At 46.5% G+C, this 25418-nt stretch overlaps 10 protein-coding genes and 1 non-coding gene across 11 annotated transcripts; 5 read left to right on the forward strand and 6 right to left on the reverse strand.

Annotated features, from left to right (window-relative positions):
• Positions 1–871: 871 nt before the first annotated feature.
• Positions 872–1454, reverse strand: BDW43DRAFT_259480 (uncharacterized protein). The gene has a single exon (XM_032040098.1). It carries the CDS (start codon positions 1144–1146, stop codon positions 949–951), a length of 198 nt encoding a protein of 65 aa, XP_031906693.1. The 5' UTR covers positions 1147–1454; the 3' UTR covers positions 872–948.
• A 2753-nt stretch (positions 1455–4207) lies between these two features.
• Positions 4208–4668, forward strand: BDW43DRAFT_259481 (uncharacterized protein). Its single transcript, XM_032040099.1, has one exon. The coding sequence runs from the start codon at positions 4340–4342 to the stop codon at positions 4532–4534; it is 195 nt and encodes a 64-aa protein (XP_031906694.1). The 5' UTR covers positions 4208–4339; the 3' UTR covers positions 4535–4668.
• Positions 4669–5344: 676 nt separating this feature from the next.
• On the forward strand, positions 5345–7190 carry alkA (DNA-3-methyladenine glycosylase II). Its single transcript, XM_032038316.1, has 3 exons — positions 5345–6555; positions 6620–6742; positions 6805–7190. Exons 1-3 carry the CDS (start codon positions 5618–5620, stop codon positions 6866–6868), a joined length of 1125 nt encoding a protein of 374 aa, XP_031906695.1. The 5' UTR covers positions 5345–5617; the 3' UTR covers positions 6869–7190.
• Positions 7191–7354: 164 nt separating this feature from the next.
• Positions 7355–8159, reverse strand: BDW43DRAFT_305614 (ubiquinol--cytochrome-c reductase subunit 7; the record flags this gene model as incomplete). The annotated part of the gene is made up of 4 exons (XM_032045826.1): positions 7355–7447; positions 7635–7688; positions 7750–7858; positions 8044–8159. 4 exons carry the CDS (start codon positions 8157–8159, stop codon positions 7355–7357), a joined length of 372 nt encoding a protein of 123 aa, XP_031906696.1.
• Positions 8160–8436: 277 nt separating this feature from the next.
• On the forward strand, positions 8437–10813 carry BDW43DRAFT_259489 (putative mitochondrial carrier protein). Its single transcript, XM_032040100.1, has 2 exons — positions 8437–9385; positions 9442–10813. The coding sequence occupies exons 1-2, from the start codon at positions 8911–8913 to the stop codon at positions 10212–10214; spliced, it is 1248 nt and encodes a 415-aa protein (XP_031906697.1). The 5' UTR covers positions 8437–8910; the 3' UTR covers positions 10215–10813.
• A 266-nt stretch (positions 10814–11079) lies between these two features.
• Positions 11080–11150, forward strand: BDW43DRAFT_t2. Its single transcript has one exon. It is a non-coding gene; the product is annotated as a tRNA-Gly (tRNA).
• Positions 11151–12448: 1298 nt separating this feature from the next.
• Positions 12449–13367, reverse strand: BDW43DRAFT_259491 (uncharacterized protein). Its single transcript, XM_032040101.1, has 2 exons — positions 13217–13367; positions 12449–13102 (listed from the first exon to the last, which is right to left on the reverse strand). Exons 1-2 carry the CDS (start codon positions 13247–13249, stop codon positions 12893–12895), a joined length of 243 nt encoding a protein of 80 aa, XP_031906698.1. The 5' UTR covers positions 13250–13367; the 3' UTR covers positions 12449–12892.
• A 462-nt stretch (positions 13368–13829) lies between these two features.
• Positions 13830–15570, forward strand: BDW43DRAFT_259500 (putative iron-sulfur cofactor synthesis protein (Isu1)). The gene is made up of 4 exons (XM_032040102.1): positions 13830–14095; positions 14135–14158; positions 14330–14575; positions 15059–15570. The coding sequence occupies exons 1-4, from the start codon at positions 13942–13944 to the stop codon at positions 15235–15237; spliced, it is 603 nt and encodes a 200-aa protein (XP_031906699.1). The 5' UTR covers positions 13830–13941; the 3' UTR covers positions 15238–15570.
• On the reverse strand, positions 15564–18146 carry BDW43DRAFT_259502 (ABC1 kinase family protein). The gene is made up of 4 exons (XM_032040103.1): positions 17639–18146; positions 16966–17570; positions 16343–16915; positions 15564–16289 (listed from the first exon to the last, which is right to left on the reverse strand). The coding sequence occupies exons 1-4, from the start codon at positions 18070–18072 to the stop codon at positions 16042–16044; spliced, it is 1860 nt and encodes a 619-aa protein (XP_031906700.1). The 5' UTR covers positions 18073–18146; the 3' UTR covers positions 15564–16041.
• A 484-nt stretch (positions 18147–18630) lies between these two features.
• On the reverse strand, positions 18631–23175 carry BDW43DRAFT_305619 (serine/threonine-protein kinase; the record flags this gene model as incomplete). Its single annotated transcript, XM_032045827.1, has 10 exons — positions 18631–19456; positions 19523–19973; positions 20026–20230; positions 20283–21173; positions 21241–22047; positions 22098–22530; positions 22577–22641; positions 22709–22738; positions 22802–22936; positions 22996–23175. 10 exons carry the CDS (start codon positions 23173–23175, stop codon positions 18631–18633), a joined length of 4023 nt encoding a protein of 1340 aa, XP_031906701.1.
• Positions 23176–23251: 76 nt separating this feature from the next.
• BDW43DRAFT_14388 (dihydrofolate synthase) lies at positions 23252–25375 on the reverse strand. Its single transcript, XM_032038354.1, has 4 exons — positions 23829–25375; positions 23616–23713; positions 23459–23533; positions 23252–23329 (listed from the first exon to the last, which is right to left on the reverse strand). Exon 1 carries the CDS (start codon positions 25241–25243, stop codon positions 23972–23974), a length of 1272 nt encoding a protein of 423 aa, XP_031906702.1. The 5' UTR covers positions 25244–25375; the 3' UTR covers positions 23252–23329; positions 23459–23533; positions 23616–23713; positions 23829–23971.
• Positions 25376–25418: the final 43 nt, after the last annotated feature.

Here is a 25418-nt window from a genome sequence, read left to right on the forward strand (position 1 = left end):
TGCTACCACCATTCATTACTAGTATGTATTTTCATTACCAGAGTAATTCCAGCAGCAAAAGAAAATTAAAACAGGATTTATTTTTTTCTTCTGACCAGGAATGAGTCCTGTTTCCCCTATCCTGTAACACCTCTCCAATCAGCAAAGCTCAATTCCCCCTCTGATTCGCCCTCGGATTCTTCCCCCTTCCCCATCGCCATTGATCATTCATACCAAAACATTGTTTGTCCCACTTCATACCCTGGATTAAGAGGCAAGTACCTACCTAGACTGGAACCGAGATAATAATAATAATAATCGCATCTTTGTAAAAAAAATATGATACTCAAAGGTACATCTAATTTACTAAATAACTATGTTCTCTAATATTAGATATTTTAATATCCTCCAAATCTTGAGGATTGTGTTTGTATACAATTTTTATCAACTAGCCAGCAACGTTACATCAGTACTCCCAGAGGTATATGCATCTACTAGTAGGTATATACCTGTATTGAAAATCATGTATTTCTGCAACTATTGTACAAACTATAAACATGGGTAGGTATCTTGCGTCTCAGAAACAAAATGGGGGGGAAAAAAGTTCTTTTTCCTGACCTCATAGTGGAGTTGTGAGAGATAATCTGTACCTGATTCAAAAGATGCATAGAATTTGTACGTACAACTATCAAGATCATCACGGAGATCGTGCATCATCATATTACGAGTTACAGTAACTTACCTAGCACTACGTGTATTGGCGCTAGGAGGGGCCAGACTCTAGATTACTTAGATATCATGGATTTGCAAGCATTTAGTATTGCCGTTGTAGGCATTGTACAGCGTCTATAGGAAGTCCGATCACCCCATTCCATACCGAAAACTATCTATTTCTGCTCATACCAATCTCATATTTTTCGTCCATTTCTCAGAGAGTATCCAGAATGTTATTAACGTTAAACAGGTCCATTAGAGGATAAATAAAGTCTGCGGTAGCCGGTCTGAATTTGCTAGAAATCTAGTGGGACCCACTCTGTCTCCATTTCTGGTTTTGTGAGCCATACCGCACAGGCATTGGAATGGACAATCGCCTGGTCGCCGACCAACTCTGGTCTCATAGTGACATACGTGTAATAATGTGGCTGTCATAATCATCATTCTTGACATTAGTATCTACTTGGTAAAGTACAGTGCGGATAGCCCCATTCTTTGGTACCTTGAGATCTTTTATTTAATTTTGGTGTTTGTTTTTCTTTTGATTTTCCGTTTTTGTCTGTGGCCGGTTTTACTTGTTGATTCTATTCGATCTACTCGTAAAACTCAATGTGATGGATTCCACGGTTCCTTTTGTTTCTATTCCTTCTTTTAATTTTCTTACACGGCTAGCCAGGTACCTATGGATACAGTGGGTAAATATTTACCAATGCGTGATAATAATAGGTGAGTCCAGTGGCGAAACCACGGCTGGAACGTCCAATAGACACCACCATCACGTGTTGATGAAATACAGCTACGGTTGTAACTTCCATACGGTGGCTTCGGCCCCACCTGGGGCTAGTGCTAATGTAGCTAGACAGACCCATACTAAGCTCCTGTAATTGTGATCTTACAGCACAACGGGGCAACCGGGCTCAGTTATCTGCACAAATCACTTGAGGGTCACTTTCTCGATTTTGTGCTTGATATCAAGTCATTGTCAATATAGGCCTGGTGTGGCGAATTTTCAGGTCAATCTTACTACTAACTGGACTCACTGGTGAGGACAAACAGTGAAACCTCCGGATACCTTGGTATGTAAATAGAACAGCTTCTATTATCTTGTTTATCCATCGTAGTGCTTTAGTTACAAAGCCACATTTAAGAATGATCCAGTTTGGTAACAATAATCGGTACAGTCAAAGGCTGCTGCCAGGCTGATCGATCCTTCCCCCTTTTATAACAACGAGCCTTTGTATCAAGGAATGGCAGCTGATTGCTCTGTCTTTCGTCGGGATCGGTTTAGGGTTCTCACTCATCAATCACTCCACTATCAGCCACGGCCCATCAAACTCCACAGCTAACCGTCGCAACAATCGCCCTCTCAAAAGAATGGGTCGCGATCTTATAGTCTACGACTTATTGGATTCGCTAGTCGCTACTCGGTGTACTCCGAACGGCCTAGTAGTGTATCCCATCAACCCATCTAATCATTCTTTTTTACCAGTATACAGAACAGAATGATTCTTCTATATACAAAATGTAGGATGGTTGCGCGTGGTGTTTACATTCCAGACTGTGGCGTTTTCATTGGCCCTTTTATTTAGTCCGGTCCTCCGTACAAATTTCAACAGCACAACTCCGTGTGCTTGGCATGTTACACCTAAATATAAGAGCTATGCATCAGGGTCTACCGTAAGACTGGGACAGTCACTACTCGAGCTGGACACGCACGACGATCAACCCGATATTTACAAGAAATAATCTATCGGGGTTGGCTTAACACATGGAGAGTACTGCGTATCCAAAAAGATCAATCGCGAAAAAGCCGGTAGAGAAGCCCAGCGTATCAAGTACATTCCACGTTTTAAAACATACTGAACCTAATGACAACAACAGTAAGAACAAACCCTAAGAAATTTGCGCTCGAGTAGATCCACAGCCACGTCTCATGCTATCATACTCGATCATTCGCGACGGGGAGGTGCTTGTACTTCTATAGTAGCCTACTTCGCACAGAAACCTGCATCTTGCAAGCTCAGTCACTACTTTCCGTCTTTCTCATTTAAGGCTATGCTTTGGACAATATGTTGTCACCGAGAGTCCAGTAGATACTCGTATATGGCTTCTCCAACATGCCAAGTTCTGTCTGATTCATTTATCTGTCTACATATGCATTTTTAGATGTTTTGATACGTGTAGCAGGAGCTACGTTACCGCTTCTACTCCATGATAACTTTGCACAACCATTTATAGAGGCTCGTACATTCAGGCTGAAGGAAGAGACCCCGGGGTTTCCCTATAGCCGTTGACAAGGTATGTCTCCCTATGGTAGTCAACTATTACTTCTTAGTTTTAAAGCACCTCGGCGCAGACCGGGGGCTGACGTCTCTTTGAATATCATTTTTATGGTCTCTGCGAGGAATTCACGGTGTCGTTGGCTGCAAGTCCAAAGCCCATTGCGTCAAAAACAAAGGCTTATTAGCTCTCATGTCTTTCATTTCTACTTATGGTTAAAAACCGTCGACTAGATTGGTTTCCTGATTCTCCGCGCTGCCTTGCTCCCACCTCTTGTCACGGATAGTCTACCTTTGACCTCACTCTTCTTGCAGCTATAGTAGAGACGAAGCCCACAGGATCCAGTTTTGCTTAGGGACAGTAGCTATCTGACACAGATCTATATAGAAGGTTTTTAGCCGATAAGAAACGAGAATTAGCTTTGCTGACACGTCCAGTGTTGTGGCAAAATAGCAGAACACGTTCATCGGGATCAATAGATCATACAAAAGTCTCGTCAAGTCCTTCCAAAGCTTTTAACCTCATCCACTCCTCTTGTTCATGCAGGCATAAAACCAGAAAAGGCTCCAGAAAAGTATTTCCATGGGTCAGCTAGAGCAAATTGATGGGTGATTAGAATTATACCACTTCTGGTAATTTGCTGCCTGTGAGTCAGTAACTATATTACGATGGTATACCTAGAGAGTACCAAACCAAATTCATGCAGAAAAACAGGGGATATTGAAGGGCTCAATTGTTGGTCATATTACCAATTCAATCATTTTATCGATCGTTTGGTTGGAAAGCTAGGCAGCTTGATTGATGCCAGGCTTTATCGGAAGTGCATTGCATATAATACCCCTTGTCGCCCTGTGTATTACACCAATACATTAAAGACACAATATTACCCACCCGCCACCACGTTCTCGCGGGTGGGTAAAACACTAGTAAGTAATACGGAGTACCGTACGGCCCAATGCCCGGGAAGGGCGAGTCCCTTGAAACTACGGAATATGGCTGAACATCACCGTCCGATGATAGCAGAAGCGGCTGAGAATGAATGAATAATCATCAAATATTCACCATACAACGTGTATCAACAAAACATCCATACTCCGTACGAGTACTCGATGCCAAAAATGCCAACCTGAGTAGGGGGTCAGTCCCTCGACAATATCAGTGCAACCCAAGGGATACGCAACTGGTCAAGGATCCGTACATCATATCAGAAACCCTACCTGTCAGCTTGGCACCCCTTAACATAAGCTTTCTGAACAACTCAGAGCCGATGTACGCCGCTATCCTCACATAGATCCCTCCCGTTTCCTTATTGGTTATTTCTACGTTCAGGGAATGATTCCTTCCATGCTTGCCTAAGCCGAATTAAATGGTGGAAAGTACTTACCTACCTACCTACTACGGTGTCCGAGTTTTACAAGTGAGTCACGTTCATCTATGGAAATCCTCTTCGGCTCTGCGTATGGAGCGGTTGTTTTATGCGTTTCTAATATTAGTCCTAATAACTGGGTGCAATGTCCGCTTATTTTCCTTCGGTCAAGGGCCGACTAATAACAGGTCCTAGTTTTGGGCTTCAATGGTTAGAGCACTTATCTCCCTTGGTACAGGCCTTCCCCTGCTACCCTGCCGATCCATAGTATTATCTCAGATGTCTTCATACTAGTAGTCGATAGCCTAGGAATGCATGGGATATTCAACGGACGGTCCGGATACAATTTCACACTAGGGCTACTTTCATCGGCCGCTTCGCTTTGCTTGATCATTAGTTTAGACGTGACGCAAGCACATTTTTCCGTGTGACATTTTGTATGTATTGAATTACTGCATCTAGTCTAGATCTCTATTTTCACGAAAATAAATACACGATATGTATGAAGGCCCTTCAGCAAATGATAAGTCTGTTTCATCTTCTATATATAATTGAGATACTGCAAGGGCGGGAGGCAAGGTATATAGAATGACGCACTGCTCAAAGACATCAAATTGGTCGCCCTGCAGGTAAATCTAAGCACCTAGATGCCGTACTCTTGAGGCACGCTTTTTAAGTACGGTGTAATCTCATCGATAGACATGAATTAGTTGTCCAGGGAAGCGCTCCAGCTTCCCGAGTATACGCTATTAATGGACTTACTCATAGGCGAGGGTTCAGTAAATCACCAAAGTAACCATACCTACAAAGATATATTGCGATTATAATAGAAGAGAATTTCTATATTTTTTGTTACACCTTCTCAACCTCAGAGGAGCTATGCAATTCTCGTGTACCCGAAGATTTATGCACTCAGGCGTAGAACATGAATAGGGGAAATGGAACGGTTTAGACACACATTTAGGAATTACACGATACTTTGGCAACGTTTTCATTGCTCTTCAGGGCATTCTTCCTTGAATTGCCTGAGCAATACATGATGTAGGCACATATGAAATCGACTCGGTTCTTAAGAGAACTGTTACTCTTCGTACTATGGTCGGAAATACGAGACCCGTGATTGTTTGATGACATATCCCGGTGCAGCCCTCCACTAACTAATCAGTAACCACAAGCTCCAAAGCTTCCCTAAGATCATTGAGTTATCTGCATTCGAAATATAGAAACTCCTTATCATAATAACGTGGAAGCATATACGCAGCTATACAGAACCCTACAATGACCCTCCGGCGCTCCGCCCGCCTAAGTGCAGTGACCACCAGCGTACAACCGACCATCCAAGCAAAGAAGATCAGCAGAGCTCAACCACGCAACGGCGTCACCAAAGCGCGAAAGCCCTCTACAAAAGGGAAACAGGCCAAAAATGTGGTTCTAGAACAGACTCTCGCAGAGGCGACCCTGAGCACAACAGCAAAAGCTGACCCGGCCAAACAAGAGCCCAATAACATCTTCGATCCTTTCCGCACTGATCGTAGTATTAGCAGGCTACATTCCACACCCCCTCCGCTCGACCGTCCCGTTGAACCTCATAGAACGAACGCGACGCTTCTAACACCCCGCGGTTCATCGTTGGTGGCCTATCCGCCCGGCATCGAGGATGCCTCGCCTAGCAAAACCGGCCGCCCTCGCCCAACAGCTACGACGGGTACGCTTCTCGAGAAAGCTGTCGCACATTTGATCGCTACAGACCCCCGGTTGGAACCAGTCATAAAGCAACACCCGTGTCCGCTCTTTTCGCCTGAGGGTTTGGCAGAGGAGGTTGATCCGTTTCGGAGTCTGGTGGTCAGCATCATTGGGCAGCAGGTATCAGGTGCTGCGGCGAAGTCAATTCGGGATAAGTTCGTGGCGTTGTTCCACAGCAAAGATGAGGGTGATAGTGGGAAGCAGTTCCCAACCCCCGAAGAGATAATTCAGTGCGATATCGCTACGCTGCGAACTGCCGGTCTTTCCCAGCGGAAAGCGGAATATATTCATGGGTTATCGCAAAAGTTCGCACGCGGCGAATTGAGTGCCCGGATGCTGTTGAATGCTAGCGATGAAGAGCTTGTCGAAAAGCTGACGGCTGTTCGGGGCCTAGGCAAGTGGTCTGTGGAGATGTTTGCTTGCTTTGCGTTGAAGCGCATAGATGTTTTCTCGACCGGTGACTTGGGCGTGCAGTAAGTCGTCGCGCTGCCTGTGGATTGCAGGGTAGTCATTAAACAGGACCTAATTATGAAATAGGAGAGGATGCGCGGCTTTTATCGGGAAAGATGTAAGTAAACTGAAAGCAAAAGGGGGAGGTAAGTTTAAGTATATGGCAGAGAAAGATATGTTAGAGTTGGCTGCGAAATTTGCTCCATATAGGTATGTTACGCAAACCCCAGAAGTGAGATGGATTGAATGCAATTCTCACATGGCCCCAATAGAAGCCTATTTATGTGGTACATGTGGCGTGTAGAGAACGTGGACATCGCGGTGTTGACTACCTAATATTCTGGTTTGTAGTATATGAAGTTGTTGGTGTATACTGGGTTTAGCAACCTGTGCTACGAATTCCCTACCTCTGGTAACTTACTCAATAAAGCGCTTTCCTAGGTTACAGTTTACATCGAGGTTTAGCCTCTATGTTCAAGAATGTAAACGTAACCGTGGAGCTTATTGCCTATCAGGTCAAACCTAGCTTGCGTACCTATAGCCTTGGACACTGCCTACGACTGGGGGTATCAACCACAGCCATGACCGATAGAATAGCCAACCGGAAGAAATTCAATCAACAGAATGGCGACAAATAAATTTGTACAGTATCAGTACACATGATCGAACGACGTATCAAAACCAATTAAATTCAGCCACGTGCTCATCGCAAATAAGCATTGCAACCGAACCGAAACACAAGCCCGTCCTCATCTATATTCCGCTTTTCTATCACCATGGCGCGGTTTTGGCTCTTCCTAATCAGCAGAGGTGACAAGACATTTACCGGCGCTTGACTACAAGGGAGTCGAGGTCCGCACGCTCCTTGTTCTCCTTCTCGATCTCGCGGATGATGGGGCTCAGGTATTCGACATCCTATCAATAACAATCAGTAATCTGCCCCTCTAATGTCTCTCGAATAGTCTCAGATCCATCTTTTCTAGACCCCGATATGTCTTTTATGATGTAGATCGGTTGACAAATCCGCGCCACGGGATTGGCCGAGAGAATGTGCGGAGAATCGGAGTATATGGGCAGGTGAAAAGCTTGAAATTTGACTCACCTCTTCGGGCTTGGTCTGCTCAGCAGCAGGGAGGAGGGTATGAGAAACGGAACACTGTTTAACGTAAAACATTAGACCGCTGCTCCAGAGGATATCATAGTTAACAGAGACAAACCTGGAAAGCTCTGCGGATACGGAAGACGCGGTCATAAGCCTCCTTAGGAGGCAGGCGCTTGATGGCTGTCTGGACAACTTCGCTCTCCTCGGGGATCAGGTCATCGAACCTGCCATTGTTAGCTAAGTTGGGTCTCACAGCGAGCTATGAAATTTGTTCCTTGAACAACAAGCGTTGACCGAAATATGAGACGGAAAGGCCACACAAAATTGAGGCAGTCAATTGGGAGCCATCGCTTCATATATCGACTTTGGCCGGTGCCTGTTTGGGATTATTGTGGGTAGGGAGGCCTACTTCAACCCGAGTCTTCTGTAGCCGGAGGCGTCGGTGTACCAATTGGCAATTGGCATCATCCAGCGCTTGAGCCAAGGGCGCTTGACGATGTAGTTGGTGAGAGAAGGAGCGGACATGGTGAATGATCCCAAATGGATATAGAAGGGGTCAATTGACAGTATTGCGGAGAGGAGGGGGTCGTGAGATGTCAGACAAGCTGAACGTGAGTTGGCCCGACGTTGGAGATTGTGCAAAACGGAGAGGTTCGGCGGGTGACTTTCCCAAAAACATCCGATACTTCCTGCCTGAGGCCGTCAGCCGAACCTTGACGCTTCCGACGCCCCACGTGACTAATTCTCGGCTTGCCTCAGACTGCATAACACTTAGGACTGGGGGTGAACTTAGTACCTATTACTCCACCTGACCGACAAGAGGGCGTTCCTTCAATTCACCTTATTCATCACCGTTCTCCGTGCTGCTCCGTCCTCGCCGTTACTTCCGAAAATCTCATTCCTTCCTTGACTTGTGATTCTACTAATCGTCCCTACTCCTTGCTAACTGGTCATGGGGCTTATCAACCGTTAAATTCTCTGTGGTCCTGTAGGGGAGCTGAGTAGCTTCGAACGCCCCGCCTGTCTGTCCCTCGGAATAGAACACACTCGACTGTAAGGTGGTAGCCTCAGCTTCGACTCACTTAACGGAACCCTTTCAATTCATTGGACCAATAACTGCTATTGCAACGCTCGCCGTCAACGACGGGAATACGCTCCTACTCTGCAAGAAAACCAGCCTTTTTGGGTTCCGGAGCGAGCACCGCTGTGCTCGGGTCCGGAAACCCTCGTGACAATTAAGACGAATAGATAGACTGTCTGGGAGCTGGCTAGAAAGATGTTTTCAGAAGGACACGGCACGTCGGGAACTGCCAGCGACACCCAAGAGCAGCAGGTGGCACATTCAGACAGCCCTCCACCCTCCAGTTATAATGCGTCATCCACCGCAGATCCACCGAGGTCGCCGTTTCTCACCCGCCTCGAACTCTTCGCCACCCACGTTCCGGATATCTATATTGCCCCATTTTGCGGTGCTAGTGCGGGTGTAGCGTCGGGTATTGTGACATGCCCTCTCGACGTGATCAAGACGAAGCTACAAGCCCAAGGAGGTTTTGTCCGGAGAGGGGGGCAGGTGGTTGAAGCTAAGGCTTTATACAGAGGCATGTTAGGTACTGGCAGGATGATATGGCGGGAAGATGGTATTCGAGGTCTATACCAAGGATTAGGTCCAATGATCTTGGGATATTTGCCTACATGGGCTGTTTATTTAGCGGTCTATGATAGGTCTCGAGAATTTTATCACGGAGTCACTGGTTGGTCCCCTCTCTCCATTGATACACTGAGTCATTTTTGCTGAACTTTTCGGCAGATAGTTGGTGGCTTGCAAGAGGTTATGCTTCTATAACGGCAGGCGCTTGCTCTACAATCGTGACTAATCCGATATGGGTCATCAAAACACGACTCATGTCACAAAGCCTTAGATCAGATAGCGAAGGTTTCCGCGCTCCATGGCGGTACTCCGGCACGTGGGATGCGGCTCGCAAGATGTATAAGACCGAAGGAATTCGGTCGTTCTACTCGGGGCTCACGCCAGCATTATTAGGATTGACACACGTTGCCATCCAGTTTCCCCTCTATGAATATCTGAAAATGGCATTTACCGGCTACGGAATCGGGGAACATCCTGATAACGGTACTTCTCACTGGATTGGGATATCGTTGGCAACATTCCTCAGTAAAATTTGTGCGAGCACTGTGACTTATCCACATGAGGTACTACGCACGAGACTTCAAACCCAGCAGAGAACGTCTCCCGTGTCCTCACCAGAAGAGATAGCGTTTCGCGGAGGAGTCGACCATCCGGAAAGCCGCGGTAGGCTTCCGGCAGCGGCCTCATCGGATGGCATGCCCAACCGGCCCCGATATACAGGGATCATCCGTACGTGTCAGACCATTTTAAAGGAGGAGGGCTGGCGGGCATTCTATTCAGGAATCGGCACGAACTTATTCCGTGCTGTACCGGCCGCAATGACTACCATGCTTACATATGAATATCTACGAAAACTTATTAGCCGCCTTCAGCATGAGGGGGCAATGAAGCAGCAGATGGCAGAAACAGCGGAAGACTCTTCCGGGATATGATAATGGTTGAACCTTCAATTATCAGCCAACCTGCCACAATGCAGGCCGTTTCGAAGCTCAATGCGCCTACTTTAATTAGGGGAGCAAATTATAGGCGCCCCGGCGATTTGGCTTCACCGCTTGTAGCAGATGCAGTGTGGTCTATCGCTCTTTTAAGTCTATCCTTTGCTTTGAGTCCTATCCTCAGACATAAAAGTATTGGGCCTTTTCCCTGGAATAGATTCCTCGGTATCGGTGGTAAATGGTTTCAACGGTGTTAGGGTAGATCCAGGTTTTGACATGTGGAGAATCAGTTTTCCTGCTCTCTACGACGTGTCATATGGTAGGCTTTGGTTTTGAAGAAAGATTCCTTTCTGCAGTCTTATCATTTTCACGAGCGTTTGTTTGCGCACAATATTGCATGATTGCTCTTGTACATACTCACGTGCTCATCGCAAGAATACACATATACCGAGTTCAACAAGGTACAGGAACTAGAATCGGGTATACAGGGTAGCCATGAATAAAGCCTATACTAGGATCTAGCTAGTAGTCTATGTAGTACTTATAATCAAGTGAGGGACATGCGAGAGTGTAATTGATTACTTGGTCCCTGATGTTGGTTCTGATGGAGTGAATAGCCACTATAGCTTATACCGCAAGTGAGAGAAGCGTATGACAATGTAATGTAGATCTAGCAGTCTCCAGTCTCGAATAAGCTAGGAAAGAGAAAGCATGTTGCATTATGGTTGTATATGCAATTTTATACTTAGTGTTTGTAGAAGACATTGCTCATCCGTCTTCCCTTTCTTCAATTGGATATAAAGTTATAGAATGATAAAGAACGCCAAGAACATTGTCAGATAGCCTACTGGTTCTCCGTCAAGCATCATTGGTCTAGTGGTAGAATTCATCGTTGCCATCGATGAGGCCCGTGTTCGATTCACGGATGATGCATTTATTTTTGCCTCCCACTGTTCGGAGCGCACAGAAGCAGCATCTTGGTGTATAATAGTCTAAGCGCTGCCTGTTCGTTGCTCTTCTTATACTTTTACCTGTCTGTGTAGACATACTATGGACGACTGTCTGTTCCTCTGATCTCTACTTTGGCATCCAGGACGATACTTTCAGTAATTCTACGAGCATTCTACCTCACACCATAACGTGCTGCAAATCTTGGCTTCGTAGCTATCCCGGTTAGAGATCAGCCGAGCAGAGTTTGTGTGAGAGCATCAAGGCCTCTATGAAACCGTGCCTAAATTTGCCAATGCGAACATTTGATAATTGCGTGCGAGGCGCTGCACTGTTGACCGTGATAATCAGTGGCCCTATAGATGGCTCATGGATACGACTGGGAGAATATATATACGGTTATGAATATGTCTTGTTCCTCTAGTGTGGAACTGCCGCTTTATCTGTCTTTGTTGACGAATACCAGTTTTTGTCCTCTGATGATATGATTATTAAGTACCGCATATTTTTGAAACATGATACCTAGCAGTAGCCCCCCATTCTAGACTACTGAACCCTGTTAGTTTCCGACTATATTGGGCTAAGTCAGCCCTCCTTATATCCTCGAACATCATTACTTAGAATCAACCCTTGCAGTAGCCTGGGGGAAAGAAACGAAAGAAACGAAGCCCTGGGGACTAGTGGTGCCATGGTTCAGAAGCCCTGAACGCTCTTTGAGCTAATATCTGTCTATCTGCTGGCCCGCCTTTTTTTATATATACAAATGAAACAACCAAGTACACTTTACTTCAATATTAGGCTCAAGGTGCTCAAATTTAATTGCGAGGTTGAATTGAACCAGTCAATGTTTGCTCCAGAGGGCACGTGCATTTTATTGTAAGGCTTGATGATCTGCTGTCTGAAAAATACAATGGCTAGGTGCCTTGGGGTATACCCACTGTCAGACACAGATTTTTTGGGTTAATGTTTAGTAGGGTCATGGAGCTGCACACATGCATTTATACATTTATACTACTTACAGAGTTTCAAGAGTGAGAGGTGACGCTGTTTAAGAAAAGGTTCACCTGAGAATCAGAAAAGCCTGGTCTCTCTGGGTTACCGTCTCTGCATGATACAGCTGAAGTATCTAATACAATGGCATACAATGAATGAATCGCCTTTCCCTGGGTAGGATTTCCCGACTAGGCAAGTCTATGAGTGACAGAAGACTGGGATTAGTCATTATCATAGAACCCGAACTGGACTAGCCGCAATTAAACGATTGACTTTTAACTTATTTTTTTTTAACCTTCCGCCTCTCTCACAGACCCAGACTTCTTCCTACTTTTGAACAACCAGAATACGTTTCAGGTAATGTTGAATCTTGTATACCCAACTCTCTTTGTCCTCTATAATGTCCAGGAGGAATTCAAGCAGTTCAATGTTATCCGTTGATATGATGAAACTTATTTTAAATGGTAGATCCAGTCAACACTGGAGAGGACTATTTCATACACTGAAAATTCTGATCATGGATACTACAGCAAATTCTACCTTTAGCACCTGTCTTTTACATCTGCTAACTTCTAAACTAGTATTCCACAGCATTACCTAGCCAATCATAAGATAGCTTAGTTAGCAAAGATAATGAGAAGAACCGATTCACTTGCAGCAGACCTACCCCTTCAGCATGTAATATGACGTCCACCACCGGGCCGATTGCTGAGATGTACATTGTACGACGCTTGTTACTTGGATTCTTTCTTCCGTTCAGCCTCTCGACTTTCATTTAGAGCCTGCTGAACCCATGATTCTTGTCCTGCCTTGTCTGATGGTGATTTCTGACGCATAGCTGTAGTCGGACTTTGCGCTTCACGACGCGCAGTGCGGATGGAACTGATGCAGTAGGAGGTGAGGATGAGGGCCATGGAGAAGGCAGCTATTGGAGCGTTGACAGACTAACGGTGTTAATTGTCATGGATACATTCGTGATCCTACTGGAGGAAAAAGGAGGCTTTCTACGCGTCCTTGTGTATGTGCCATTGATAATCGATAAATAAAAATACACTTACCCCCGACGATCGACCAAACATCTTCCCCGCCATTTTAGCATCATTGGTTTCAAAATTTAAAACCGAAGAAGGGAAAGCTGATATCTGCTGATGATACTGGACGGAGGAATGGTTGTTCCTGAAACCGCATGGGGAAAGTTTTATCAGATGGAGGGCGGCTAATCCTCCAAGATAAGAAAATTAATTACAGCGACGCGAAGTGTTGGCTTGGTAATTCCGACCGACCGAGACCGTTGTTGGCTGGTAATAATACAGTTCGTGAACCGGGATAACACACTAGAATTGAACTAGAACGAAAGTGATCCTGCCAGTTCTTCCACCGGTGGAACTCTCTGCGCTTTCCCGTGGAAAAAGAAACATAATCAACTGGCTGTGAGGATGCTATCATCATGAGCTAGTACTTAGTAAAGCTTTGCTGGACCTATCATTTCATCAGATAACTTGATCCTGTATTTCATTTGCTACCAAGTCGGGGGTAACGTCATGTCCGAGGCCGGAACTCATGAAGGCGACGGGGTTACCAAAAATGTATTAGCGCCGGTGAATTACGCCGGGTTTGTCATCGTCCATTTTATCATATTAATCAATCAGTTCGATCAATCTTTCTTCAACCATCATTACTACCTCGGCCATCGACTATTCATCCCCACAACCAGTGGTCTTTCCATCTCACTGCCTAAATTACGTCTACAGATTCCTGGCAATTGACTCCTACACGTTCAGCAATGTTCAGACGCTTGGTAACAGTCGCTCCCCGCGTCGGCACCGTGGTGTCGCCTCGCATCACCCCGGCCCTCGCCGGCATCCAGACTCAGCCCCTTCTCCGGGTCCCTGCTACAAAGAGAGGATATCATGAGAAAGATAAGTATTTGTTCATGGGTTGGGAAAAACAACGAAACTGACCGCCTGCACTGTTAGATCACTATAACAACCCCCGTAACGGTATGTCGACTTATATATCGGAAGTCTTTTCGTTCCCTGATGGATTGAGATGCATATGCTCTCCATGTAATTTATTTTTTTCGACGGACCCGACTGTTTTGAGATCGCAGTTCTGGGCTTCCGTCGTACCACTCAACTGATTATATATGGGAGAGACTAACAACTCTAAAGTTGGCAGTTTCAACAAGAATGACGCCGATGTCGCCACCGGGCTTGTTGGCGCCCCCGCTTGCGGTGATGTCATGAAGCTCCAGATTCGCGTTGATAAGGATACGAATGTGATCAGTGATGTCAGGTTCAAGACATTCGGCTGTGGCAGCGCCATTGCCAGCTCGAGTTACCTCACAGAATTGGTGCGCGGAATGACTCTTGAGGAGGCAGGAAAGATCAAGAACACTGAGATCGCTCGTGAACTTTGTAAGTCTTCCAAGTTAACCGCTCGACCTTGTACAGTTTTACTGACTATGTGCACCAGGCTGTAAGTTATTCACATTCCTTTCCCCTCACAGTGGAATGTTCAATCTTTGAACTCGTATTCCTCTACCTTTGTTTGTATACCGTGTCCAAAGATCGAAGGTACAGGCCAGCCAATGCGCTTCTATGGAAGTGAGTTGGTGGGGTTTCCCTGTAGGTATATGCGGGGCCGGGAAAAATGGTCGATTATTGACAAGGGGTCATCATGAATGCGCGGGTTTGTCCACATTCGGGGATGCTCTGGGGACTTCTAATCCTGGGGCTGCATTATTAAAAGATGCCACCGCCATGCATTCTCGAGCTGGGCTCCATTTCCCGCGCTGCCCCGGATCTTTCATTAGCCAAATCGTTTCCGATTACTCCCCACACGAGCGCTTGAATAATCGCATGTTCGCTACTAGAAGAAGTGTCGCTGACCACATATAGTGCCCCCCGTGAAGTTGCACTGCTCGATGCTTGCTGAGGACGCTATCAAGTCCGCAATCGCTAACTATTATACCAAGAACCCCAACACTCGCCAAACCGATCTTGGTGGTACCGGTGCCTCCATCCCTAACGTCAAGGTCGAGGTGGAGAAAACTCAGGGTGCCGGTGCTACTGCTTAACGAATCCATAAGCACAGCGATCAAATTACTAAAAAAAAAAGAAATATCGAAATCATCAAAAATAAAGTTGATACCAGATGAGATTCCCTCACAGTTTTACGGTTTATTAGCGGGAGGTTGAAAATTCTATTTAGAATGGAATAGCGCGCTTGGACAGTTCCATTTTATTCCAGCAACAGACTGTATTGGGTACAGTTTTCAAGGTTGCACTTCACACTTGCTTCACACTTTTTTTTCTTTTTTTTGTGACAACGCAGGAAGGCATTGTGATATAGTCCACTTGATGTGTCAAATAGTCTTTAATGAAAAGCACTAGCGTGCAGTGAATTCGGACTACTATATACTACTCATTGATTCAATCTTTTATTCGTATATATCGGCTGAAGTGAGATGAGCCAACAGTAGATACATGGTCTTTTGAGGATGTCGTCATATTTGTCCTCTAGTCTGTTGCTGTCTTCAATCACGACCTATTTTCATCCATCCTCTTTTGGTTGGTTCTATAACGATCATGTACATATATTGGAAAACAAAAACAGGAACTTTTCGTCCTCTTAACGAAAGAAACCAAAAGAGAAAAGAGAAAAAGGAGACATCCATTAGCCTATGGACTCCAAAATCACAGTTAAGAGAAAAACGCCGCAGATGCATAGATAAGCCAACCCGTGCCCATCTATCGAACGTTAAAGAAATAGGTAAGGGTTCCAAAAGAAGAGAAGATAAGGGAATAGAGGCTTTGAAATAAAGATATACAGGATGCTATTTCTAGAAACATGTCTAGAAGAGACGCTTGAGGCGGGTCGGTCAGAGCAGTCCTAGTCGGCTCTTCAGAGAAAGCAATGTCTCGTATACGGATAATTTGAGCTCGACACGGAGGAATCCGGTCCAGGCGGCGAGAAAGCGAAGGAAATTGAAGGGATGGAGAAGACCGCCCGTTTCGTGGATGATATCCATCTGTTCTTCGAAGACGGTGCGGGTGGCGTAGCGGGCGAGGATCAGGAATGTGCGGACGGGGCCTTGTCTAGTGTGGAGGTTCTCATCGAGACTGCGGGCTGTGTTGTTTTTTGTTAGTTGCTGGACTCTGGCGGGCATGGGGTATACTTACTGAGATCATTCGTCTTCAAAATCAGTAGTATAATTCTGGGTACCTGGCCCAACAGTTCGACTAGCTGCTGCAACATGCCCTCTCCAAGAGCACCGGACATGCTCTCCTTCTCTGCAGATGTGCGTGCGGTGGCTATATTCTTCTTTGCCAACTTGGTGTAGTCTCTACCAGTGATCGCACTGGCAAAAAGAGGGAATTGCTCATCCGTGATGCCCGCCACCTTGCGGGAATACTCGCGCATATGCGGCTCGTCGGCTTCAATGACAGCCAACCACAGTTTGGCGTAGTTACGACGCAGATCGCGGGGAATATCGCGGTATAATCCGTGGTCGTAGAGGATGATATCGAAGTTGTGACGGCGCCGGCGAGGGTTTTTGCGAATAGCGATATTGCCACCATGAGGATCGCAGTGCAAAGGAGCATTGTCCCCAAAAATCATCTCGTTGAAGACATGCGCCAAGGCAGCAGAGACTTCGTCACGGTCGATGTTGTTGGTGTCCAGGAATTCCAGATCATCAGGCCGGCGACCGGAAATGAACTCCATGACGAGTATGCGCTTCTGAGCCCACATGACTATTTTCATTAGTATATAAAACTACGTCTGATCGAAGTCCAGCACGTACCGTCTGGGATGACAAGCGGTGCATCCGAGTGCTCCTTGAAGTACTCGCTAGCCCTCCTAGCATTGTCCGCTTCCATCCGGAAATCCAACTCCTGTGGCAAAGACAGGTCCATTTCCTTAGAAAGCCACTCCAAGTCGTATTCAGGGAAGAAGCGCTTCAGTGTGGAAAAGGTGAATCTAGTCAATGAGAGATCTAATGGAACCCATTCTGCCAATGATGGATGCTGCACTTTGACCGCAACCTTCTGACCCGTTTCTTTCAGAACACCGATGTGAACCTGGGCAAGAGAGGCGGCACCGATGGGTTCTGGATCGAAATTTGAGAAGAGTTCGTCGATTCGATGGCCGGTGTCGGCGATGAACATTTCCTCAATTGACTTGATCGAAGAAACAGGGCATTTATCTTGAAGCGGGATGAAGGTCGTCGTCCATTCCAATGGCAGCAAATAACCCATACTACTAAGATGTTGCCCTAATTTAATAAAGATGGAGCCATTCTTTTCGAGAACCCGTAGGGTCCGCTCCGCGCAGCGTTTGTGACATGCTCGGAGAGCTTCGTTTCGTTCTTCCGGAGAGGCAGTTTCTTGATTGAGGGTCATTCGATAGCTGAAACCATGGCATGAGTACATGTGACTAGAATGAAATTCACTTGGCGTGCATTCTTTCCAACTTACTCATTGATGCACACAGCCAATGTGCCAACGACCCTCCCTGTTCTCACCGCAGCGTGATAGAGATGTTGATTGTTTGACAACGACGCCGCCCCGATGATTATAGTTCCTCCAATCACTGCATACGTGATAGTTTTCTTCCGTGACCATCCCGACCCCGATTGCTTTCCGCCATTACCATTTACCTTCTCCGGTCCAAGCCGAGCGGAGGTCCTCGTTGTGTAGGAAGCATGTGGTATTAACAATACCGATGGTGTTCGCGAGAGTAGTTGACGGGCATTGCGAGAGACTTGCGCTGAGCTGGGAACCGATCTGCGTAGAGACGAGGGGATTGATGTGCGCTGGAAAGGGTGAATCCAAGAAGCAGAGCTAAATCGGAGCATCGACGCAGGGTCAAAATCGGATGCCCGCAGCGGAGCGCGAAGCGCCGCCCTCATACCGTACACAAACTATGCCGTATGAAGAGCGAGCGCAAATTGAGGGTGATGATGAAGCTGACAGTGGACTCAAGCCATATAATGTCAGGCCATTTGGACATGGATTTAGACTGGGGGCCACGGGGAAAAAGGTCTTGAAATCCCGTTTTGCTCCACCATCGGCCTCGCCGCTTGCCGCTTTTAGCTCTCCGCCCCGAAGTGCTCCGATTCTTGCAATTATAGTAAAGCCTTTCATATTAACAAGTACTCCTACTCGTTACTGCAGGAGATATTAGTATCTACAGGGACCAATCAATAAATCATCTCCCTGTATTGAAAACAGGGAGCACAAGAAGTCCGACAATACAATTGCATCTCCTATAGCCCAAACAAGGAAAGACAAACTTCAGACCAACAAAGGTAAAGACCTCCAATGCGCCATCGTATGCAATGCATGTGTATAAAGATCCAATAAACCGCGCAGACTTTTTTGTGTTGGTAAACCCGCAACCCTCAAGGACCAAAGAAAGCAAGCATGAAACTCCAAGAAGAAAATGAGATGCACAGCACAGCTTCAGCTTACGGCGTCCACTCGGCATCTGGCTGTGCTGTATGTCGACGCCGGGGTAGAATAGAAGGTCGGCGAGATGCTGAACTTGGCCTTCTAGCATCTTCTTCAGCCAAAAGGTCGACATGGGATAGTCTGTTAGACACCCGCGGCACTCTGTTTCTGGATACACCCGAGCTTCCATTCAAGACTGGTGCAAGGCCGGAGTTGACACCATCTCTACTGCCAGGTCGTATCGCAAGGGCAGAGCCACTGAGGGCGTTTCGTGGGTGCCGTTGGCTCTCCCGGCCCTCGTAGAATCCTTTGGACTGGCTATTTCGGTTGATCTGTGGCGTCGACGGGGCCGACTGATTCGCTAGGAGAATGGGAGGTGTGTTGGAAGTACTTCGCCGTCGTACACCGGGTTTGCGTTTGCCTAGAGTGTAGACCTCGCTTATCTCGTTGGATTGTATGAGTTTTCCGGCCATGTCCCTAACAAGAATAGCGGGATCGTTCTCTAACTCTCTGATAGCATCCAGCAGGCCATATTTTGCGAGAAGGCCGCCCTGCTCGTCGCTCGCATCGCAAATGCTGGATATTATCCGGAGTAGGTTCAAACGTACTGCTGCTTTGTTATGATGAAGCTTCTGCCCTACCCTGTTGAATAGATCTGGCCGTGCGAGCGTCGAGGCAATGGGAGGACTGAGTCTAAGAAGTTTTTGGAGGGGTTCAAGGAGGTTCTCAAATGCGTTTGCCTTGGATATCGTCAAGCACCTGACAATGGCGTCTGTAAATGATGGCTTATCAAGACGGTTGTCAAGAAGGTGCTCCTCAACCTTCGCTGTCTCTTCTTGAAGCCTGCCAATTAGTTAGCATTGACCACTGTCGATCTTGATAGGCCAAAAAGCCAAAAAAAAAACTAACCATGTAAAGATAGCATCTAGAGCAGTCACCTGCCAGTATGGATCGGAAAGCAAAGAGATATAGAATGCCAGACCCTTGTTGCGCCACAGCTCGCGACGGCCGACTTTGCCAGAATGAGCCATGTCGCAGAGTATTGGCAGTGCGAATTCCTTTAATGGTCGTTCGGTCTTTACGATTTTTTGCAGTAGTGGTACAATACCATTCAGAGCCGCATCCTCCTGCCGAGATTTGTTAAGACGACACATGTTATAAATGGTGTTCAAGATCTGGTTGGAAACTTCTCGGAAGTGTGGTCGCTTAATCGTAGATCTCAGCAAATCGGTCAGCACGTCGATGGCATTCGAATTTTGTAGAGAATCAAGAGTAGTCGATAACATGGACAAGTTTTTGATAAACTTCAACATGGTAATCTGGTGAGCAGGAGTCATGCGCCTCAATTCTTTTAGCACCCCTAGGGAGGTCGTTAGCGAATTCATGGTTATGTATTGGAGCCGGAGCCTTACTGTGTAGAACCGTCCGCTCAGCAACCATCTCCTTTACATGGTTTTCAGCTTGGGAGAAAATGAAAAATATGTTCGCAATGCGACCCTCGACGATCTCAGCTAGCTCCCCTTCCTCGTCCAACACCCGACTTAAAACTAGAGAGAGAGGATCCAACACTGAATTACGGGATAGAATTCTACAGAAATCATTTTTTGGCGTTGAACCCTAGAGTATCGTCAGAACATGTCATCATATAATGGAAGACACAGGCACATACTTGCAATTCGAAAACGCTCCAGATACCGTTCACACCAATCAGAACCAGATCACGTTCATCTTCATAATCATCTTCTAGGAATTCAACCAGAACGTTCAATCCTCCTGCACTGACAAACATCTGCAAAGTAAGAGTAGACGTCTGGTACATCTGTTGTACAAAAGTTGCGGCCTCAAGTCGGATCTCTCGCGGGTACTTCTTGGAGGCAAACTCGTTGATAATAGGAATCCCCCCAACGAAGCAGAGATTTTCTTGTACTTCATAGTCATCATAGATAATTGCGTTAACTATTCTCAATAAACAGATGACGATGTCACGCCGACGGCACATGTCAAGAATCTCAAGAATTGGTAGCATTCCGTGAGCACTGATGATGATGTTTTTAGTTTCTGGGAGATCATAGAAAACCGTCAGTAACTGCTCCGAGATCTCACCAAGTACATCTTCGTCCTGTGAGGTCTTCAATGAGCTAACGAGCCCCTCGACTTGACCGCGGAGCCGAGCATGCTTATCACGTGCGATGTTTGCTTCCAGGTCTACTTCGTCTAAACCTTCCTCAAGCTGGGCAAACGGATCATCCTCATCATCTTGATCTCCAAGCCAGGAATCGTTCGACAGCTTGGAATTTAGCATCAGTGTACCTTGAACCGAACTGCCCTCGCTCTCAGATTTGTCCAGCGCTACCTGATCAGCGCCAAGAATATCAGAGAAATCTTCGTCTCTTTCGTTTTCGGTGAACCTTTGTATCTCTATGGCTGAACGATGACGTTTAACAGATATCCTTTTTCTAAGCTGAGGTTGGGGGTCATTTTCATCTTCAAAGGATGGTTGATATCGGGCCACTTCCTTTGAGGACGAGGAAAATAGCGCTTCCAGGTCATCATCGGCTTCCTGTTAAGGGTTAGAGCCCGCTCACAGGTGAATCAGATAATGACATAATGACAGTGACTATGCTTACCCGAAACACGGCAAGCTTCCGGTCTAAAACATCTTCATTCGCTTGTATTAGATCAGAGTAATCCTCTACAGAGTTCTCCTTGTAGTAAGAAGCCGGACGGGGTTGCCTCATTGGTGGTACTGGGTTCTGTGTGAGTATAGGCACATTATGCATGGCCATAGTGCTTTTGTTGATTGGGTAACCTGGTTCATTTTGCAGTTGTGTATCTTCGATATCTGTTTGTTTGCTTGGGAAAGGCCGAATTGTTTCTAGCGGATCTGAATACCCAAACTGGAGCGAGGTTCTGAAAGAGTCATCGAATTCATCGAAGTTCTCATCAGACCTTAAAACTGTTCCATCTAAAGAGGCAAAAGCCTTGAGCTTCTCAGAAGAGAGCATTCCCCCGAAATTATCCTGTGGCCGAAGGTGAGGTAATTGCAATGCACTTGGGGAAATAGCAGTAGCGAAGTCATCATCCCAATTATCTTCTTCAGTAGAGTCGGGCGACCTGAATCGATCTGCTACACTTCTGGAAATTGGAGATGGGAGAACATCCTTCGTTGGCGTACTACGGGATGAGGGCAGGGGGGCCGGGCTTTGATAATCATGTCTGAACGGCTTCCGTAGAGTCCCTGCTTCAGGTGAACGCAGGGCTTCATTCCATTCTTGGACACTTTTAACTGCTTCCTCATACTCGGTGGACTTTTTGGGAACGACCGAGTCTGATCTGCGGGCGTTGGCTATCCATGGATGTTTCAGAAGCTTTCTTGCAGAGACACGAAGGTTGGGATCTTTCTGAAAGCACTGCATTAAGAAATCCTTAACAGCCTGTGACATTCGTTAGACACAAATGACGTCTCTATGAGGAGGGAACAAACCGGAGAGGCGCCTTGGGGAAGGGGCGGATGGTCGTCATTGACAATGCGGAAAAGAGCTGGCATGGGCTGAAGGTTATAATAGGGAGGCTTTCCTTCCAGTAGCTCAATCACTGTACAGCCAAGACTCCAGATATCTGAAGCTGTCGTTGCACCTGAAAGCTCAATCACTTCTGGGGCCATCCAATATGGCGTGCCGACAACACTCGATTCATTGAGCCCAGTAGTACGGCTGGCAACACCGAAGTCCGCAAGTTTGACGAGGCCTTGTTTAGTTGTGAGAATATTTGCACCTTTGATATCTCTATGGATGACACCTTGCTCATGGAGGTACAAGAGACCGTGGAGGACCTGCGACATGTAAAGTCCGACCAGGTTTTCTGGAAAACGTCCGAAATTCTTTGCGATTGAATGCAAGGAGCCATTTTCGCAATATCTAAATCTGTTAGTGGAACCCATCCTAGGGAGCCTAAAAAACATACTCAAGTATGATATTTAGAGTTTCAGCCGATTTCACAAAACCATGGTACTTCACGATGTTGGAGTGCTGAAGACAATTCAGTTAGTTCGCACTAAGGTTCAGCCTGCATATGATCTCGGTTGTTGTAGCGTACATCCAGATTCTTCAGAAGATCAATTTCTAGCTGTAGTGCACCGGATTAGCAATGGTACATAACCAATTACTGCCGTGGACATTCTTATCGTACCATAATGACACGCAACTCACTCTTCGGAAGATCTGCCAGCTTTATCTGTTTAACGGCAACAGTCTCCCCAGTGTTCCAGTTCAGTGCCCTGTAAACTGACCCGAATGCCCCTTTACCTAAACAATCACCCAGTTGCTTATCGGATGTCAGCATCGGTAACCCATTTCACCAGGGAATGGGGACCACAACTATACATAATCTTTAAGTTCGGCAACATCCTTGGCCGTGGTTTTTGCCGCCCTATCATCTTTCGGTCTGTCGTCTCGTTTTGATGGGCTGGAGCCGAGTCTTGCCAGCCGTCCTTTGGCGGGAGGGTTCGGTGGTTTAGAAGACGGAGGGGCTCCCTCAATCCCCCCACTGCATCGAGAAACCATCATCCAGGCCAATATAGATTCGCTATTGCTTGAGTAAAGTCTGAAATCACTTGGGTCGACAGGTTATCTCGGACCTTGCGATCTTAGGTGAGGAGCGGGTACGGCTGAAGGCAGGAGCCAGTCGATCGGAAGGTTTTGTTCATATCAGCAAAGCCTGTTATCCAAAATCATATATAGTCAGTAAAAAACCCTCGGTGACAGAACAACATAATGCAGAGCCAGAGGGGAGGAGGCTCGTTATTCTAACCAAGTCATGGCATGACCACGCCTAAGAAAAACGTACAAATAAGTTATTGCCCTCCCACCTATCGAGCCGCGTTGAAACGCGTCACCGCACACATCAGATACACCCTGCTCCCTTTGAAATCAGAATTTCCAGTTCTTTTAACAACTTTACAAGTACCTCCAAATCAGTAACCAAAAGAGAAAATATAACTTACTACTGTGTTGGGTGAATCAAGCGCAACAAATTGGAGTGTGTTTTGAACTTTCCTTTTCTCCACAATTCAGGCCACCACCTGTGACGCAGTGACCGCCTCTGTATCTCCAATCAGCCTTATCGGTCCCCGAGTTAGATGGACCTGACCATTTTCATAGCTATTACAGGGATAAATCAAAGAGGGAGCGAAAAGGACAAGATGATAGAAGCGTGCCTTTTGGAGGTAATACATCTTTCTCAACTATGTATGAATAGAGCAATTTTGGAGTTCAATCTCAAACGGAACCCTTCGAGATAGTTTCAATTATTTACGGATAAATCTATGCTGGTAATGAAAGGGTATCTTCAGTTATAGAACTATCGCATCTCAGCGGGGTGTCCTGACTGCTTGTGTGCCTCTCGGAGAAGACGGAGGATGTCGGAAACAAGGTAAAGGCTTCCAGCAATAACCAATGGGCCGCTATTGGCCTTGGTACAGGCCCAATTGATGGCCGCGAGAATGTCATCTTCAAATGATTTCACATCTCCAATTCCTGGGATTGATTGTACGCTTGACGCCAACTCCTGGGGATCATTTGCTTTGACCCAAGGCATACCGTCGACAGGTCCAAACGCGGTAGTTGCGACATTATCCCCAGCTTTAATGATAGGGTGGAATAGTGAAGCAATGTCTTTCCCACGTGATGCTGCGATGGCCCAAGTGACAGGTTTCCTTTGCGATCGAAGCTTGTGGTCCACGTACTGCCCAAGAACTTCGGCTGACTGATTATTGTGAGCGCCATCAAGCAGAATAGGCTCGGTGCGAGAGACCAAAGGATTCAGGGCAATTTTCTGTAGGCGCCCTGGCCACTCTACACGAGAGAGTTGGGAAATTAAAGGATCAACCTCGAGGTTTGGACGAAGTTTCGGGATGGCCAGCTTTAAAGCCGAGATCGCACAACACATATTCGCCCTCTGGTGAGGCTGTACATCAATATGTCGAAAAAGCTGACCGAGTGACGGCGAATGCTCATCTGGTGCGTCGGGGTGCGTGTAGACAGCATCTACACTGAGCTCCTTGATACGGTCTTCAAGAGTGGCAAGGACTGCAGGTGCATTCGTTCCATCAATCACGCACGGAACCCCCGGCTTCAATATTCCAGCTTTCTCGCGAGTAATTTCCTCTAGAGTATTTCCAAGCAGAAACTGATGGTCCAGTCCTATTTTAGCAATAACCGACACAAGCACATCGCTTAGTATATTCGTAGCGTCCAGCCGACCACCCATGCCCACCTCAACCACTCCAACTTCGACCCGTTCATGGTTAAAGATCTCGAATGCCGTGGCAGTCAACAACTCGAATTCACTTGCACCAATTCCCAATGTCTGGTCACGCAACTTGATCTTAGCTTCAATCTGCCGGAACAGAGACTCCTGAACCACCCTTTCGCCGATAGTGATGCAGTCCCATCGGTCTATCAGATGAGGCGAAGTAAAACGGCCGCAACGAACTCCGCTAGTAGTCAAGAGGTGGGACAAGTAAGCGCTGATCGAGCCTTTGCCGTTTGTCCCAGCGATGTGAATGGCCTTCCAAGTTAAAGGCGTCTGCTGAAGGAGACGGGATATGCGGCTAAGGCCGAGCTCAATCATTCCTCCGATAGTATGCTTTCTGATGATTAGTCGGGGTCAATTTTTGATCAGATTTACCTTCTCATCCAGACGGCATTGGTGAGCGCATCGCTCTTCTTTAAAAAAATTGTTCGGCGTCATATCTGACCCCCCGCTGCAGGAGCGATAAGAAGCGGTGCTTTAGCCCCGGGAAACG

The sequence above is a fragment of the Aspergillus alliaceus genome (assembly GCF_009176365.1).
Source record: "Aspergillus alliaceus strain CBS 536.65 unplaced genomic scaffold BDW43scaffold_1, whole genome shotgun sequence".
Classification (NCBI taxonomy): Eukaryota; Fungi; Ascomycota; class Eurotiomycetes; order Eurotiales; family Aspergillaceae; genus Aspergillus; species Aspergillus alliaceus.